The 19,614-nt window shown below is 42.6% G+C and overlaps 1 protein-coding gene across 1 annotated transcript in view; it reads right to left on the bottom strand.

The window, feature by feature from the left end:
* Positions 1–19,614, bottom strand: part of CEP135 (centrosomal protein 135kDa) — a 42,256-nt gene that overhangs the window by 6,045 nt on the left and 16,597 nt on the right. Inside the window, exons 15-22 of the mRNA XM_015409454.1 lie at positions 19,046–19,161; positions 18,164–18,318; positions 16,536–16,591; positions 13,209–13,377; positions 12,636–12,746; positions 2,782–2,967; positions 2,261–2,470; positions 373–575 (exon numbers count right to left, since the gene is read on the bottom strand). Coding sequence (XP_015264940.1) covers positions 373–575; positions 2,261–2,470; positions 2,782–2,967; positions 12,636–12,746; positions 13,209–13,377; positions 16,536–16,591; positions 18,164–18,318; positions 19,046–19,161 — 1,206 coding nt within the window. The remainder of the gene's footprint in view (positions 1–372; positions 576–2,260; positions 2,471–2,781; positions 2,968–12,635; positions 12,747–13,208; positions 13,378–16,535; positions 16,592–18,163; positions 18,319–19,045; positions 19,162–19,614) is intronic.

Raw genomic sequence — 19,614 nt, 5'->3', positions numbered from 1 at the left:
GACTTCACAAAACATTATAAACACCGCCCCCCAGTAGCATTCAAGAAAACATGATGGTGTTACAACAGGCAAGGAAGGGAAAGCTGAAGCAGGTTCTGATGTGCCCCTCCCCCACTTGTCTGCTTGTCCTTGACCTTGGACACAAGGGTAAGACTCAGGGACCAGGGTGTGTGGAGGGGGGGGGGAGCAGAACCAGAACAGTGGAGTTAACAGAAGGGGGGGGGATGAGATTTCCTCTCTCCTGCAAATCCCCTTCTTATTACCTATTTTTACAGCAGTAAGGTTTTTAGAATCCAGAAATCTTTGAATTACATTACAAACAACAGATGAAACAAACTGTAAGAACTGCAATTTTGTGCTTTTGCGACATACAGTTTGCTGTCCGAGAGTGTTAGCTTGTCTTTGAGTAGCTGTATTTCCGACTCTTTCTCATGAGCGACCAGATTATTCTGAAATTCTTTGTCTCTGTTAGTCGCCAAGAGTGTTTCCAGGTTTTGTATTGTTATTCGCTCACTGGACAACTGCTTTTTTAACAGCTCTGCTTCCGCTCTTGCATCTTCCAATTCTGTCTGAACCTACAGAATAACAATAATTTGTTTCAATCGGTAGTCTTTCATTTAATATTAAAGGTTAAGGGAAACCCTTCTACATGACAGCGAAACCCCAAAGAAATGCACTGTGTACAGACCTAACACTTAATTATAGTTTGTTTTCCCTTACTGTGCTGAACTGTTTTAATATCTGAATGCTTAAAGCCATAGTAAAGGATTGCCACAATACAGGATAGTATAACCATAATCTGAAGTAGGTTAACAAGCCATGGTTTAGGCCTTCCTTCTCCTACTGAGCAAACCATGGCTAACAGAACAGTGGAGTTAACAGAAGGGGGTTAAGTGTGCGGACTCTAATCCGGGAGAACTGGGTTTGATTCCCCACTCCTCCATTTGCACCTGGCTGGATGACCTTGGGCAAGCCATAGTTCTGATAAGAGCTGTTCTTGAAAAAGAGCATTTTCTGTCAAGAGCTCTCTCAGCCCCACCTATCTCACAGGGAGTCTGTTGTGGGGAGGGGAAGGGAAAGGAGTTTGTAAGCCGCTCTGAGACTCCTTCGGGTAGTGAAGGGCGGCGTATAAATCCAATCTCCTCCTCCTCCTCCTCTTCTCTGGTTGCAAAATAATAAGCAGGGTTCCCCGGGCTCCCTCTGGGGGCAAGACTTCTAGTGCAGTGTTAAAGACAGTTACATCTTTCTAAGCCCATTGAAGTAACACTGTTTAGGATTGCACTGTTAGCTTGACAAGTTAAAAGCCATAGTTTCACCATACATTTGATATCTAAATGAGACCTAGTGTAGTGAAGTGATTAATGTCAGACTAGATCTGGGAGAGCAAGGTTCAAAACCCCACTCTGCCATGGAAGCTTTCTGGACGACCTTGGGGGGGTCACGCACACTCAGCCTAACCTACCTCACAGGATTGTTGTGAGGATAAAAAGGAGGAGAGAAGAACAAGATAAGCTGCTTTGAGTCCCCATTGGGGAGAAAGGTGGGTATAAATGAAGAAGATAATAATAATGATGATGATGATGGTGATGGTGATGGTGGTGATGATGATTTGGGCAACAAACCATAGTTAGTTCTAACTATGAATAAGGGTTAGTTCTGTACCAGGCAGCAGAAGTGAGAGCCAGGGGATTTAAGAGGAAAGGGTAAATTCTCAAACAAGTTACAGTATTGAAGCTAGTATCACAAATCAAGGAAACCCAAACTGACGTGCAAGGAGGTACCACAAAACAAGAATGAGACAATGCAGCCAGAGACAGCTGATCCTAGGGACAGAATGAGGGACTTTGACCTGGGTTCAAATACCTATTCAGCTTTGGTCAAGCCACTCTCAGCTTTAGCTCCTGAGCTGGAAAACAGAAACAACAGTAAACTATCTAACTGCAGTACAGGTGAGATCAATAAAACGGCATAGCACTTTAATCTCATAAATTATTGTTTTATTGCTTGTTTTATCCTGTTTTTACCTGTTGAATCTTGGCATAATGTGCCTTATTTGTTAGCCGCCCTTGAGCCCATCCGGGGAGGGCAGGGTATAAACTTAATAATAAATAAATGTTACAGAAAGGATTTGGGGTTCCATTGATTGAGTTTCTAATGTCTCCTTCAGGTGGCTTCTCTTTCACTCTCAAAACCACGTCTTCTGTTTCTAATTTGACTGAATCTTTTCATTAAGAACAACTCAAATTTCTTTCCTACTTACCCTCTCAAAATCCAGACTTTTGACTGCTAACTGACGAGAAAGATGTTCTTTGCTGGACTCCATTTTAACACAAAGATCTCTAACAGAAACCACATCAGCTGCTGCTGCGGCCTTGCCTTCTTTTTCATTTTTGAGACTCTCTTCAAGTTTGGCCATATTTTTCGCCATTGAAGAGATCTGTGATTCATATGCTTGGTGAGCAAAGATGTGCTAACCAACAGAAACAAAACCAAACATATTATTCATATATGTGATCATAGCCTTCATTGTATACTAAAATGTAAATTCAAGCTCTTTTAATCTTCCAAAGGACATTTGCTACTATTTGCAAGACCTAACAAGTATCAAGCAAGAACGGAAGTAGATCTCAAACAAATTTCTTCCATTGGGCTCACAGTGATGATAAATTACCACCACCTGCTCCTTGGGGAAATCTCCAATTAACACCAAGGCATCTGGCTCAGAAGGAACATTAGCGAAGTGGACCAGCCAACACAATTCAGAGAACATCGGAGATTTACCTCCTGAATTTCTTTTTCCAGTAATTCTATTCTTTCTCTAAGGTGTCTTCGCTCAGTGTCAACAGAGAGAAGTTCCAGGCGGACTGAGCTGCTGTCCCCCTCCGCTTGATGAGCCTTTGCTTCCCAGTCTTCAGCTTGGCTATGGAGCATCTGGAATTTTTCCAGCAAATCCCGGTTTTCTCTTTCCTAGTTCAAACAGAAATATGCAGTGAGCAATGAATCACAGTGACAAGTGCCTTCTGCCCTGGCAAGCCCATCAGCAATATTTAAACTAGCAAGCCGAATCAGCAATACACGTGCTAAAGAAGAAATCTGGATGGGGGCTGTTCTCCACATTTCACACACATCCCCCCACCTTCCAGAACAACTTCATTATTTTTAGGACCAAGGTAAATCCTTGATTTGCAGTTCAGATAATGAGATAGGGAATCACAAAGTTTAAAGCAGATGCTGCCTTTGTGTCTTGATAAAAATGCTGATGGCTGCACAGTGGTGGATTTTTCTTCTTCCTTATTCTCAGTCTGCAGCACCAATTTTAAAGAGCTAAGTGGATACAAAACAAAGGACTTTGGCTGTGAGCTGTCCACATCCCCACTGAAGCTATAGGATCAAGTTTAGAAAGCAATTTGGGGGTTTTGGATGATAGCTGTTCAAAAGAAAACACAAGAACAGCCAGCGTTCATCAATGATAAATACATTTCAGACATTCTGAGTCAGAAGATTCAGATTTAAAGCCATATTAAAACACTGCACAAACCGAGTTAAACAAAGTTGATCCCATGATTCACGAGTTATATGAAAGGCTTTCTGCAGTTCAGTTGTGCAATAACAGTTACATACATATGGAAGTTTCTAATGGTTTCAGAACTTCGTTTCCTGAGATCCACGTGATCATTCTGCATTTCGTATACTGGGAGGAAGACATGAGCTAAATAAGCAAACGCTACACAGGGATGTACAACTCAATCTGCCACTGTGTTGTTCATCTGGTTGTTTTTTAGTCTGTGGCCCAAACATGCAAGAATGCCAACAAGCGTGTACAACTTCCACAAGTGGGGTGTTCACCACAGCAACATTATCATAACTCCTCTCCTTTGTTTAATAGCACAAAATGTGACATGGAAAGTCACTGCACAAATACTTCCACATTGTTTTTCCCCAATAGTGTCTAGCAATATAAAACTGCAAAATACTTCAGTGTTGCAAATAATAGCCAGTCAAAAGTGGGAGGAGGGAATCATGCATTGTGATGCCACTGGGCAAGAGCTGTGGAGGAGACAGAGGGCTGCTGTTTTTGGTATTCACCATAATATCTAGTCCATGTCTCACTAAAGGGCAGTAGACCACAAAAATAACACCAGTCCCATTTGAGATTCTTTATGCACAAGAAGTGCCCAGTGGATAGTGCTGTTATGCTGTGATCTCAATGGTGCTATCCTAAACAGAGTTACAGCCTTCTAAGTTCATGGATTTCAATGGACTTAGAAAGCTGTGACTCTGTTTACGATGGCACTGTTAGTATACTTATTTGGTTGCCTGTGCCTTTAACATCAGTGTCACTGATGCAATATGTGTGAGGTGAGCTACTGGCATTACAGTTGTGAGTGAGTGATTTGGCTACTGCATGAATTAGTTTGCTCTGGAGCCGTCCTTCCTGAGCTAAGACAAAAATGTGTATTTGTTGTTGTTCAGTCGCACAATCGAGTCCAACTCTTCGCAACCCCATGGACAAGATCCCGCCAGGCCCTCCTGTCTTCTGCCATCCTCTGAAGTTTGCTCAGTTTCATGTTCGTTGCATCTATGACACTGTCTAACCATCTCATCCTTTGCCGTCTCTGTCTTCTTTGACCTTCAATGTGTGAGCCGGTGGCTAAAAAACTGTGAGCTAGCTCACACTAACTCAGCTTAGAGGGAACATTGGCTGTAAGCACAGGATAATGCCCAAGCTTTGCTCTCATGTTAAAAGCAACTTTCTAGTTCACATGCTATGAGGTGGCTTTGCAGAGGGGTTAGAGAGATTCATGGAGGAGAGGTCCATCAGTGGTGACTAAGGGGAACCAACCATAAAAACTTTATATTGTTGGTGTTAGTTGGGTCAGGTGAGGCAGGTGATGCTGACTAGAAATGGGACCAGAGACTAGTGGCCTTTGTAACATTGAGGCCGGGTCGAGGATCCCAGTGACTGGGGGATTAGGGAGAAGGTATTATGAGACAAGGAGACAGAGATATGGATATGCTCGGTCCCTTTCTAACCTTCGTCCCATTCTGAGAAACGCTGGTGGAGGGACTAGAACTATAAACCCTTCTCTGACACTGATGCTGTGCAATGCCAGGTCTATTAACAATAAGACCGCCACACTGCAGTTATACTGCAGTGCAGGAAGTGGACCTTGCTGGGGAACCAAGACCTGGGTAAGGGAGGGTGAGACAGTCACCTTGAAAGAACTAGGCCCCCCACCCCCAGGTTCTTCATCCTCCATCAGTCCTGGACAAAGGGACAGGGGTGGTGGCAATGCTTATTAAGGAGGCTTTCTCCTTCAGGGCACTCCCCACTCTGAAGACCTCTGGTATTGTGTTGGCCTGACCTGGGACACTGAGGAGAGTTTGGCTGTCTGGCTGACGTACCATTTGCCTAGCGCAGTGGCAGGCAGCCTGTATCGGACTGGGCCTTGGAGTTCCCCAAGTTGGTAGTTCTGGGGGACCTCAATGTCAATGAAGATGCTGCTGCCTTTTTGCAGGCCAGGGACCTGGTGTCTTCCATGGCAGCACTGGGACTCTCCCAGATTGTATCGGATCCCACGGATCAAGTGGGCCACACACTGGATCTCATCTTCAGTGTGGGACTGGATACTGATCTCATTGCGACTGATGGGGTGCCATGGTCAGACCATTTTGTCCTGAAGGCCCATCTAGGCATTCCAATCCCTTCCTGCATAGGCGACATGCTGATTTATGTTCGCCCATGGAGACTATGGCAGGTCCTTAAAGAGATGGGAGTACCAGACCACCTCACATGTCTCTTGAGAAACCAGTATAAGGGTCAAGAAGCGACAGTTAGAATCGGATATGGAACAACTGATTGGTTTAGCATAGGAAAAGGAGTACGACAAGGATGTATATTGTCACCTTACTTATTTAATATATATATATGCAGAGTACATCATGCGAAATGCTGGCCTGGATGAATCACAAGCGGGAATTAAGATTGCTGGGAAAAAGATCAACAACCTCAGATATGCAGACGATACCACTCTAATGGCAGAAAGTGAAAAGGACCTAAAGAGCCTCTTGCTCACAGTAAAAGAGGAGAGCGCAAAAGTGGGCTTGAAGCTCAACATCAAAAAAACTAAGATCATGGCATCCGGCCCCATCACTCCTTGGCAAATAGAAGGGGAAGTCGTGGAAGTAGTGACAGACTTCACGTTCCTGGGATCCCAGATCACCGCAGACTGTGACAGCAGCCATGAAATTAAAAGACGCCTGCTCCTTGGGAGGAAAGCGATGGCAAACCTAAACAGCATGATAAAAAGTAGAGACATCACCCTGCCAACAAAAGTCCGCATGGTCAAAGCAATGGTATTCCCAGTAGTCATGTATGGCTGCGAGAGTTGGACTATAAGGAAGGCCAAGCACAGAAGAATAGATTCTTTTGAACTATGGTGCGGGAGAAGACTCTTGAGAGTCCCTTGGACTGCAAGAAGATCAAATCAGTCAATCCTAAAAGAAATCAACCCTGACTGTTCCCTGGAAAGCAAGATACTGAGACTGAAGCTCAAATACTTTGGCCACCAAATGAGAAGGGAGCACTCACTGGAGAAGACCCTGATGCTGGAAAAGATTGAAGGTCAAAGAAGACGGGCACGGCAAAGGATGAGACGGTTAGACAGTGTCATAGATGCAACAAACATGAAATAGAGCAAACTTCAGAGGACGGCGGAATACAGGAAGGCCTGGCGTGATCTGGTCCATGGGGTTGCGAAGAGTCGGACTCGACTGTGCGACTGAACAACAATGGAGACTTATGGACCCCAGAGGGTTCCAGAATGCTCTGCAGGATCCAATACCCCCCTGTGATTTCTTACATGAGCTGACAGAGGACTGGAACTCCCAGCTCTGAAGCCATTGATGAAATCACTCCCCAACGTCCTGTTAGCTCCTGATCCAAACTAGCTCCATGCAAAAGATGAAATGGGAGCTAAGATGACTAGAATGAGTTTGGCAGCGATCCCATGACAAAGAAGAAGAGATTGGATTTATACCCCGCCCTTCACCTGGGAGTCTCAGAGCGGCTTACAAACTCCTTCCCCTTCCCCTCCCCACAACAGACACCCTGTGAGGTAGGTGGGGCTGAGAGAGCTCTTTCCAGAACTGCTCGTGAGAGAACAGCTCTGACAGAACTATGGCTTGCCCAAAGTCATCCAGCAGCTGCAAGTGGAGGAGTGAGGAATCAAACCCGGTTCTCCCAGATTAGAGTCCGCACACTTAACCACTACACCAAACTGGTGATAAGAACATCTTTTAGGATGTTTATGAAATCCTATGATATGGTGGTGAAGACTGAAAAGAAGGAATTCTATCTGGCCACCACTGCAACTGCTAGCTCCCACCCAGCACAATTGTTTAGGGTGATTCGGTCACTAACCTCTCCATTGGAGAGCCCAAACTATTAGTAGATTGGATATAAGCTGTGAGACCTTTGCAAGCTTTTTTGCAGGTAAAATCTTGTCGCTCTGCCAGAACCTGCCCTCCGATATTGATACAGTATGTGAACTGGAGACTCCTTGGCTGTTGTCAGGCCCAATATTGGACAGCTTCAGTCAGGTCTCTTGGGCGGATGTTGACAGGATTCTGGAGGTGGTGAAGTCCACCACCTGCCCCTTAGATTCGTGCTCTTCCTGGCTGGCAAAAGCCACTGGCGATCGTGTTTGGGCCCCTCTGGTAGACATTATAAATTTGTCCGAGTTCAGGAGTCTACCCAGGGAAATTTGTCCCTGAGTTCAGGGGTCTACCCAGGGAAATGAAAGGAGGCAGTTGTATGACCACTCTTGAAAAAAACCATCTTTGGATCCCTCTGATCCATCCAACTACCACCCAGTGTCGAACCTATCATTCCTGGGTCAGGTAGTTGAGAGAGCAGCAGTGGAGCAAATCCAGCTTTTCCTGAACGACTCATCTACCCTAGATCCATTTCAATTTGGTTTCCGCCCCAGCCATGGGACACAGACAGCATTGGTCACTCTCACATTTTATCTCCATGGACAGCTGGAATGATGAGGGTCAGCGCTCCTGTTGTTGCTAGATCTGACAGCAGCATTTCACACTGTTGACCATTACTTGATGACACTCCACCTCGCGATGTGGGACCACCTTCAAGTGGCTGATCTCATTTCTCCAAGGTCAGGGACAAAGAGTGGTGCTAGGGGAGATGACTTCCTTGAGGCATCCACTGGTATGTGGTGTTCCTCGGGGGGCTATCCTCTCCCCAATGTTATTTAACATCTATATGTACCCCCTTGCCCAGCTGGTACAGAGTTTTGGGCTGGGCTGTCACCAATATGCAGATGACACCCAGCTATATCTGTTGATGAGTGGCTGACCAGAGACTACTTTAGCTACCCTGGTTGAGGGATTGGAGACAGTGGTTGGATGGCTGGACCAGAGCCGACTGAAACTAAATCCATCGAAGATGGAGGTCTTGTGGCTGGGCCGAGGTGATGCCAGGATGGGATGCCATCTTCCCCCTCTTGACCATCAAGAGTTTAGGAGTGATCCTGGATGCCTCCCTATCAATGGAGGCACAGGTCACTAAAGTAACTAGGCTGGCATTTCTCCATCTAAGCCAGGCTAGACAATTCGCTTCCTACCTGTCTCCCCAAGACCTCACCACAGTGATACATGCAATGGTCACCCCCAGACTAGACTACTGTAATTTGCTCTATGCAGGGCAACCTGGGGCTGACCTAGAAACTGCATCTGGTCCAGAATGCAGCAGCACGGGTCCTTACAGGGCACATATTCAACTTGTGTCCCGCAAGCTGCACTGGCTCCCAGTTGCATTCCAGATCATGTTCAAGGTTATGGTATTGACTTTCAAAGCCCTAAGCCAGGGGTGTCAAACATGCGGCCCGGGGGCCAGATCAGGTCCCCGGAGGGCTTCCATCAGGCCCACAGTGGAACTGGCCATCTCCTGCTTCCAGTTCTGCTGCTGCTGCTGCTGCATCATAACTTGCTTCAGCAGACTTTCTCACTCGCTCAGCCATTTCATGTTTTAACCTGGATCCTAGACTCAGAAGTCTGAGCATGAGATTTCTGTGGTGAATGTCAATAAATCAAAAGTAGGTTTGCAGCTTACAGAGCTAATGTTGTAAGCATGTTTTTATTTTAAAATAAAAAAATCATTGTGTCCTTTATAAACTTTATGTCTCTGCTACCCGGCATTACATTTTTATGACACGCATGGCCTGTCCCAACAAGGTCTCATTTTTGTCAGATCTGGCCCTCATAACAAATGAGTTCAACACCCCTGCCCTAAACAGGGTCCTTTGCCCCAACAAGGTCTCATTTTTGTCAGATCTGGCCCTCATAACAAATGAGTTCAACACCCCTGCCCTAAACAGGGTCCTTTGCTCAGCTGATAACAATTTGCTGGTGATCCCTGGCTCCAACCCGGTGGAACACTCTGTCCAATGAGACTCAGGCCTTGTGAGACCTGAAACAATTTCACAGGGCCTGTAAGACGGAGCTGTTCCACCAGGCACATGGTCAAGGATGAGTAATGGCTTGACCACTCTATCAAGTGTGTTTCGGAGGCTGTGAAATCGATGTCACAGCAACAACAACTAGCAAAGAAAACCTCTCTGCAGGGCTGGTTCGATAGTGAGTGCCACAGAATGAAGAGTCAACTGCGTGCTGTGTTTCATTCCTATAGGATTTCGGAATTAGTGTACCCTCCATCTGAGTATTTTGAATTAAAAAAGACTCTACATCAGCTTTATAAAAACAAACAGAAGGCCTTCTTGTTGAAATACTGGGAACCCCTCCTACAAGCTACTATTAATAACGATACTAGGAAATTTTGGTTCTTAATTTCCAATTCTATGGGAGAATATTGCTCGCCTAGCTCCATAATAACTCCTGACTCAAGTATTATGCAAAGATTTTCTATGAGACTGGGGAAAACACGATAGACGAGCCTGGCAACAGTTTAGATGAGTGCTCGGAGTGGCCCCCGATACAGGCTGAGGAAGTCGAAACTTTAATTGCACCAATGAAAGTGGGGACAGCCCCTGGGCCTGATGTTACACCACCTGAGGCAATTAAAGTTTTCTCTCAGTGGTGGTCTCCCTTTCTGGCAGATTTATTCACTGCTATAGATAAGACCGGTCAAATACCAGATGACTGGAAAAATGCTATAATAGTACCGATCTTTAAAAAGGGAGATTGCCAGCTCCCAAGTAACTACAGACCGATAAGTCTTTTTCCATCATTGGGAAGCTCTATGCCAAACATTTGGCTACTAAGCTTAAGTCTTGGATATTAGAGCAGCAAGTCCTTGGGATAGAGCAGATTGGGTTTTGTCAAGGCAAGTCAACTTTAGACCATTGCATTGTCCTTAACCACTTAGTTAATAAATACAAATCAGGAAACGGCATGAAATTATATGCGGTTTTCCTGGATCTCAAGGGTGGGAAAAATTAAGAGACATGGGGATAGACAAGCGACTACTGCTCTTGATTAAAAATCTGTATTCTGGAAATACCTGTCAGATTAGATATTCCAAGAAGGGGTACCTAACAGCTAAGATCCCCATTAACGTGGGAGTTAAGCAGGGCTGCATTCTTGCGCCAACCCTATTTAACCTCTTCTTAAATGATTTAGACCCCTTTATGAGGAGTATTGATGGCCATTGCCCTAAACTAGGTGAGAGGCATGTCCCGTTACTTTTGTATGCAGACAATGCTGTCCTGCTCTCTCTCTCAGAAATGGGGATGAAAAGGATGCTTGCACAAGCTCTTGCTTACTGCAATAAGAACAAGTTGTCCCTGAACTTCGATAAATCCAAAATCATTGTGTTCGAGAAAAGTTGGAAGCCCATTAACTGGATTATACAAGGGGGGAAAATTGAACAAGTCAAAAGCCATAGATACCTGGGCATCTATTTCAATTGTACTAACAGTTGGGCTACACATATCAAAGAAGCAGTCAAGCCATCAACTAACAACGCCCTTGCTATTGCCCGTTTCTTTTACACCAAAGGACATCAATATATCCCCACTGCTCTTAAAATATTTAACCATAAAATACCCGCCAAACTGCTTTATGGTATCCCAATTTGGGTCTCAGCTTGCAATGAAGCTATAGAACGTGTGCAATCTAAGTTCCTGAAGAAAATCTTGGGGCTACCAGCTTGCGTACCATATGCAGCTATGTGCCTGGAGACAACCCAAAGATGGTTAATTACGATGGCATGGACCATAACCTTCAAATTTTGGCTGCGCCTTCATTTTAGATGTGGCCCAAACAGTCTTGTGGTACACATGTTAACAGAACCCCATCTATCGACTTGGTTGATTAATATAGAGGGGGGAAAATCTATAATTGGCTTTAGTTTTGATGACTTGGTACTTTTGTCTGAGCAGAAGGCTTTTGCCTTACTCAAACAAAGACTCCTCGATATAGAGGTGCAAGATCTTGAGAAGACTTGTGCATAGACATTGCTCTCCCTTGAGTATGGGACTCTCTTTCAGCCACATTTCCTCAGGATATCTGGCAAGACTGATTCAGCCCCATCTTCGTAGGGCTTTCATGCTAGCTTGGTTCGACGTCCTTCCCTCAGCTGTTCTATCGGGTAAGTTCAAGAAAATCCCCTATTAAGATAGATTGTGCCCATGTGGGATGGGGGAAATTGAATCTTTTGGACATGTGCTTTTGTACTGTAAATTCCACTATGACATCCGTGTTGCTTATACTGAACCTGTGTTGGACCCCCTTTTGGGCCAATCTGATGAGTATAAAATTAGTCTTTGCATCATATAGAAATTCTTGAACCTGTAGCAAATTTCTTTTATGAGGTATCTAGGAGGAGAGGCTCATATTAAGGCAATTCGGAATGTGATACCCCCCCGGTCTATCTTGAGGCTCTATGCTGCACGTTGTATTTGATATTTTATGCCAATAAAGGTATTGTATTTGTATTTATTTGAGTAATGGCTTCCCACCTTGGATCATTTCCTGAACTGCCCTTTACTGTGCCATCCGGTGAGGAATAAACATGGTGACTGTTGACTGTTGTGATTGCTGATTTTAATCTAAGTTATATTTTATTGTTATGTTGATTTTAAATGTTGTGACCTGCCCTGAGCTCTACTGGGTAGGGAAGGGTGGGCTATAAAACCAATCTAATAAATAAATAAATAAACAAAGGTAGCAAACCTCTGAATACTAGTGCCAGGATGAAGCAATAGGAGAAGACCTCTGCCTCTATGCCCTATATGATCTTCTAGGGCAACTGGTTGCCCACTGTGTTAAATTGTATGCTGGACTAGATGGACCACTGGTCTGATCCGGCAGGGCTCTTCTTATGTCCTTATTTACAGACAATACTGCTGAATCCAGAGAAGGATTTCAGCAAGATTCCCAGTTATCACAGCTGTATGGATTTAATTCCTACATAATTCCTCATTTCAACAAAACAATTAAAGCCAGTACATTCAATTAACTTTCACAACTTACAAAGATTGAAAATTTTTCGGTTATCTTAAGGCAGAATAGACACAACATTAGCAATACAACTGAAACAGGCTACTATTAAAAACACAACTATTCATGGTAACTTTGGGAATGCAATTCCTCACCTTTGAAGCCATTAAGCTTTCAAATCTGGATACTTCCGTTATGTAATTATGAACTCTGATTTTCAATTCTTCTTTTTCACGTAAAGCTGCTTCCAGTTCATTTGAGATTGCCTATTAAAATTACACAAACACTATTATGCATCAGTTTAATATGAATAAATGGTTTCCTACAGACAGTAAATACATCTGGGCTCCAGATGGCAGGTAGAGACTCAAGTGACAAAACACACGTCCACACAAAATGGTCAGTCCATATATAAAGCTGCATGTCGGGTTGAAGCCTAGGCTACAACACTTCTCCTTCACATGCTTGCTCTTTTTTTTTAACAGGGAATTTTGGGGGGGTACAGAGGAGCATTCATTCATATGCCTTTATCTGCATCCTGAAGTTGAGCAGCTCAGGCTCATCAGTAGAACTAGGATAGTAATGTCTTGGTTTTCAGATTTAATTGTGCTTAAATAACTAAAGTGGATTCATTCTTGAACGCAAAAATAAAGTTATCCCAAAAAGTAAAAACTACTTCAGTTTGAATTCATAATTTAGAGCAAATATCATTGAGAGTTGCTCTGTACCTGGTTTTCTCGGCTCATGATAGCTAGATCATCCTGTAACCTTCTGTTTTCCTTCAGAGCCATTTCTTTCACTCTTCCGGTTTCGCTGAGCTCAGAATGTGCCGCATCAAGTTGACGACGGAGACTGGCTACTTCACGGTCTTTGCCACTCAGGGCATCCTTTAACTGGCTAGCAAGTGGGGGATTTGGAAAACCTTAAATGGAATTCATCTTTCTGCATTATGGTATAGCATGTAATTCTGTCATGATAAAGGTAGTGGGACACATTTCTGGCCATTCAAATCAATAGGTACTTTTGGACCCCGGCACTGAATTGTGTTCTTCAGATTTTGACTACTACAAACATGCTCTAAAATACATTCTGTCCTCTCTCTTGATGCAACTGTACAAGTACTGGTTATGACACAGTCTTATGCCTGACAACACTCCACTGGTAGGCCATATGAGACAACATTAATGCCAGATCAATATGCATGCTTTGAGCTAAACAAATATCACTATTGAATATTAAACAAAATCTTTACCATGTTTAAAAATTCAATCATTTTCATGTTTCCCTCTATTTTATATTGTTGGCATGAAAAGGCAACCTTACAAATTTAAGCATGCCTTACAAAGTGAGCAAAATGGCTAAAATAGAGGCCCTCAGCAAGATCAATAAAATCATTATGAGAAAAATATTCTAGATGCGATTTGAAAATACCTGCACTTATGAGAATCATAATACATAAGTAAGTGTTCTGTAAGCAAATGGCAGGGGTCCCGTCTTCCTTTTTTCAGGGAAAAATGGAAATTTGGGGGGAAATGTATGCAATACTTACTTTCCCATCACATCCAAAATTCTGCTGCTTTGTCATCATAAAATGAATCACAGTTTAGCATATAAGTGTACTAATTGACACATTTATGGAACTTGAAAATATAAATGCCTTCATTTTCTGCCATTTTACTTGTAAATATATGCAATATTTGAGAGAGAGCTGGAAAATGCTACACCTTATGCTACCTCTGCACATTTATCTTAATTTTGTCGCCATCTGAGAAGTGGGGGGAAATTAAATTTGAAAACAAATTCTATAGTAAACAAAAAACATTATTTGACAGAAGCCGGCTTAAAGTCACAACAGGTAGGACATCTACCACATTTTAGATATCAAGTTAAACTTCGAAACATTGCTAACACTGAACTCTGACAATTTACTATCAAACACTTGTTGGTAAGATTATTTAAAAGACTTTGTTGCTAAGATGATTAAACAAGAAACATATCCTTAAAATATATGGTTATGTTTACACTATACATTAAAATTATTTAATGCTGTAGGTTGTCTTACATAAATTCATGATGTACATTTTAAGTGAGCAAAAGCTTCTCTACGAAAGCATCTCACTCACTACAGAAAGGATTCCCCCCCCCTAGGAATTGGTTTCAGTGGTCCCCAAAATTTCCCACTTTTTCAATGGGAAAAAACCCTCAGAAAAAAAGGGGGTGGGGGAAGTATTTTCCCTCCCCAATTTTTTCCAGGCCTTCACATCCCTAAACTTTGCAATATGACCTTGTAGGACTTCATAAGTATTTTGAGCTGCTCTAGCAACCTGAGAGATTCTGGGATGTGCTGTTCCTGCTGTGCTATGGGGCCATCCAGCCCCTGGCCAATCAATGGGTGTTCCACCTGATGTCTGGGCCTTGTCCACTATGCTGTGTGGAGAGGCTCCATGGAACAAAAGGAGAGGCACACATCAGGGACCCAGCCACGGCGCTAACACTACCCAAACAGTACCTGATGTTTCACAAAAATTGAGATGCTGTAATATGGCTCCAGCTAATCGAGGAATGGAGAAGGTGAGGCATCACTACTCAAATAGAAGAAATCTAGCCAGATGGTAATGAAGGTCTCAAGAGCTTCTCATCTGCTATACACAATTATCTCTCCAGAGATCTAACATTTCCTTGAACCAATCTTCCACAGAAGGCAAAATAAGAGATTTTCAGAGCTGTGAGATAATTTGCTTGGCAACCACGGCTGCCCTTTGATTCCATAACACGTAATATTTAAATTCATAACATGCGTAGATGGTATATAGCCTACTATTGGATTATTAGCTGTGAGACACAATTTGGTACATGGTGGCGAGATACAACATCTAGCAACAAATGTGCAATTTTAGAGCACCCTCAGAGCATGAGGACCAGACTGGCTCCAGGCGTTTTGTGACACCAACAGGCATCACTCTAAGCAAGACCTAGATGGCTAAATCTAATGGGATAACCATGTACTTGTTAAAGAGTATTTTGATAAGTAAGCCTCAGATGCAAATCCAGGATATCAGGTTTAATGGATTTGAGTGCATTTTGCCACTGGGACAAGTGGACTGGTGTATTCAGTCTTCTCTTCTTCTTCTCTTCTCCAGTTCCAATTTCCACTGGGAACAGGTAGCATCTAGACTGTGTTTTGTTTGGCTTCTTAAAAAGGACTGTAGAAGAAAAAGCTGTGGTTGGTAGGTCCAAATCTGCAAAAGCTTCAGGACCCAAAATACAGATCAATGTTTTAACTGAATTTATTGCCAACTAGCTATGGCTGAGAGAGTAAATTCCGGGTACAGAATGTTGAGAGATTTTAAGCTATCACTGGGACAATCAACTGAGATAGGAACATTAGACCACAAGACACTCAAGTGTTTCCCAGGCACATTCTCATTCCCTATCTTAACCTTAGAATTTTTCCAAACAGTTAGATCCTTGTGTATGGACAGGTCAAAGGCCAACTGAGTGCCCTTTCCCCCCTTAATTTCTGCTCAGCTACCTATGCATTAAATCCTTACTTTCTTATTTAATTATTTATTAAATTTGTACCCTGCCCTCCCCGCCATGGCAGGCTCTTCTCCTGTTGATGGCCTATGCTGGGGAAGGGGGGGGGTTACATCATGAAGCTTGGTGTTATATTTACTATCTGATGGAGAAAAACAGTTTTTAAAAGTATTAACACTGAGATGCTGTTTCAACTGTCTTTGCCATCTTTTTTTTTTGGGGGGGGGGGAATCACTATCAGCAAAGGGACAAGTTTCTGAAATTAGATACAGTAATAGCTTCAATGCAATAGCAGCCCAATTCAATAAGCAATCATAAATCTCTGGCAGTATTTTTTAAGCTTCACCTTTCTTAAAAGGAACCTTCTGCAATCACATTAATTTATTTTCCGCAGTCTTGGTTCACATGCAAAGGCTTACTTATAAATATAATTAACCTTCTCATTAAAAATACAGCTTGACAGTTACAAGATGAAACTTTAATAGCCTAAAGCAATAATTTCTAGTGCTACTACTTACTCTAAGGAGGACTCCAACTGACTGAGTGTCTGACGTAAATGAAGGATAGTTTTTTCCTATGGAAAGATATAGTTATTTAGTAAAATATTTATATCCTACTTTCCTTCATAGCTCAAGGTAGCTTATAAGCTATAGGTAATACAATTTAAAACCAAAATAATGAAACCCTAGATATCCCCCCCCCAAAGGCTCACAGGCTACACCCCCCCAGTAAATAAAATGGCCTTGCAGGATCTCTGGAACATTTCTAGTGACAGCATTCTCCATACCTCAACAGGTAGCCCATTCCATAAAGTGAGAGCTACAAGCAAAAGGCATATGCTCTGGCTGACACTAAACAGGCCTCCTTAAGCTACTGGAATAGCCAGTAGGCAGCAGCCTTAAGACCATAGTTGGTGCATGGGGATTTATGGGAGGAGATGGTCATAACCAGCATCTTGGATTGGACTTGGAAACAAACCGGCAGCCAATGTCAGTGTCAGTCAGAGTGAAACATGATCCCATTAGCTAGCTCCTGAAAATAATTTTGCTGCCACATTTTGAACCAGCTGCAGTTTCCAGGCTGTCTTTGAGGGCAGCCCAGTTTAGAGCGTTTTACAGTAATCCAATTGCAAAGTTACAAGAGCATGGGAGTAAAATCAAAGTGTAATAACAGTTCTTAACAGGTAGTCTAGTATGCCAGTATTTGCTCTCAAACCAACCAAATACGGATGCTTTGTGAACTCTGTAGCAGGTCCAGAGCAGTATTTCACTAGTCTCGCAGTTGTCCACTATTAGTAATTGGTAGTTCAAGTTCTAAGGACTGCTGAAGCATATGCGTGGATAAACTTGAATTTCTTCATCATCTTACTTATTGATCATCTACAACATTTACATTTTTTATATTCTATTTTTCTTTCGGCCATCACTGCTTTGGTTTTTTAGACATGTCACCTGATAAAAAGGGTTTTCTTCAATAACCTCACCCCCTTCCCAGTCATGGCTAAAATGTCAGCTGTGGTAAAAGAGGAAACATCTGAAAACAGCGAGACAGAATGTGAATTCCATAGTCAAGCATTTTCTCAACCCCCCCCCCCAGCAAACAGCCCTAAAGCTGAGGGAAATGGGGGGGGGGGATAGCAGCTGAAGGAGGTGTGGTATCAATTAGTATTTGCCCATATTTGTAATGTCAAGTTCATTTCATATTCAAGGTATTATTTAAGGTAGTGAGCTTCTTGGGCACAGGAATATAGATCTCTGAGTCTGGGCAAAACTGCTGTAGTCTTGAGACCTGGACTACAAAAATTAACCAATGTTTACTAGCTTATTTTCTGTCAGTGTTGTAGTTTTTAACATGCTGATGACCCTTTTCTGGACGGATTTCAAGAAACTGAAAGCAGTTCAAAGCCAGTTTCTTGAGTTCAGAATCCAGTTTTAAATATCATGATCAATATACACAATTCTGCACTTACAGGCACTGTACTTCATCTATATTTGGTTTACTCGTCTTCCAGGGCAACCAATATTTTAAATTCTCTTTCTCCTAAGTATATGTTTGGAAAAGAATGTTTTACATCATGATCCACAGTATGGGCTAAGGGTAGAGCTGTAACAGATTACTTGAACAATTTCATATTGCGTGTACCTACCTTGTTGGCTAGATTGTCGTCTAAACAAGCAAGTCTCTCTGTTTTTTCATCAACGCTTTCCTGAAGGTTGTCCTTCTCCTTATCCAAGATATTAATGGTGCTTCTGAGCACACTTATGGTCTCATCCTGGGCAGTGTTCTTATTATTTAATTTAACTGAACATAAAGAAACAAATGTACATTTGAGTTTAGCCTACTTGACTAAGTTAACTGGGTACATCTGCATGAGGTACCTGCACACTCATTTTACCACAAGGCAATCTTAACTACATTTGCACTGTTTGGCATCTGACTTGAGGTGGGAGTGCAGGGCCGACCCACCAGTATGCCAGCATCTTTCAAAGCTGGTTCCTTATAGCTGATGTCCTCCAAAACCTGAGACTTAGCCACAAGAGAACTGCTAAAAGTGGGCTCCTCCTTGCTCAACACACATCTGAAGGGGGGGGGTAAAGGTGACAAAGAGAACTATGTTCTTACTCCCTTCTCAGTATGTTCCTCAGCTGGACTGGTGCAGCAGCAGAATTTGCTACTTCTCTGCTCTCTCCCCCTCATTTTTTTCCAGATGAAAAATGGCTCAAAAGAATGAGGGTGCAAACAATTCACAAGAAACAGAAGGTTCTCTCATGTGTATCACCCATATCCTTCTCAGCATTTTCGAGAAGTCCGGGAAGAACAGAGAGATGGGGAAATTGGGGCCCAATTCAACTTAAGAGCTACTAGATGCTGATTTCTAAAACAATTTGATTTGGGGAAGAAGGGAAACAGATGCTCCTGACTCTCAGGTTAGGGAGTTGGCTTAGCTGGCCTTTAAAGTCTTTTCCAACACTATGGTTAAACAAAGAAGTCACAAAATTAATTTTAAAAGATATAAAACAGCACATACTGATTGTGTCCTCTAGCATCAAAATTTCTTCTTGAGCTGAATGAAGTTCATCATCTTTAATACAGAATCGATGCTGCATTTCATCCATGGAATTTTTAATCTGTTCATTTAGGAGCCTGAATAATCAGTGCCAATTTAAGGTAAAGAAAACCAACAAAATGCAGGTTTTAATGTAACCATGAACATAATCCAAAAATCTTACCAAGGAACAGGATCGTGCAGTGAAAAGAAACAGACTTCCTACATCTTCAATAGGGTATTATAGCTGAAAAACCTATTTAAAAAGGCAAGCATTTACCTTTTTTTAAGCTAGAGCTTTATTGTTGGATCACTTCTAAAAGCTGACATTTAGCATCAAGATTGTCCATATGAGAAGTGCCATAAATGGCTCTTCAATTTCAAGTTCACCTTCCCTTGAGAATATGCTGTCATTGCTGGTTAAATGTCTCAAAAGGAAAGAACCTAATATGCAAACTGGCACTACATCATATACCCTTAAGGAATGAAACTCCGTTTACTGTAACAGATGAAATGATGCAATGTACAAGCTTAACTGAAGTAAACGTGTA

Source organism: Gekko japonicus, unplaced genomic scaffold (assembly GCF_001447785.1).
Source record: "Gekko japonicus isolate JY-2015 unplaced genomic scaffold, Gekko_japonicus_V1.1 scaffold846, whole genome shotgun sequence".
In the NCBI taxonomy this organism is placed as follows: domain Eukaryota; kingdom Metazoa; phylum Chordata; class Lepidosauria; order Squamata; family Gekkonidae; genus Gekko; species Gekko japonicus.
This window is presented reverse-complemented; position numbering and strand designations above follow the sequence as displayed.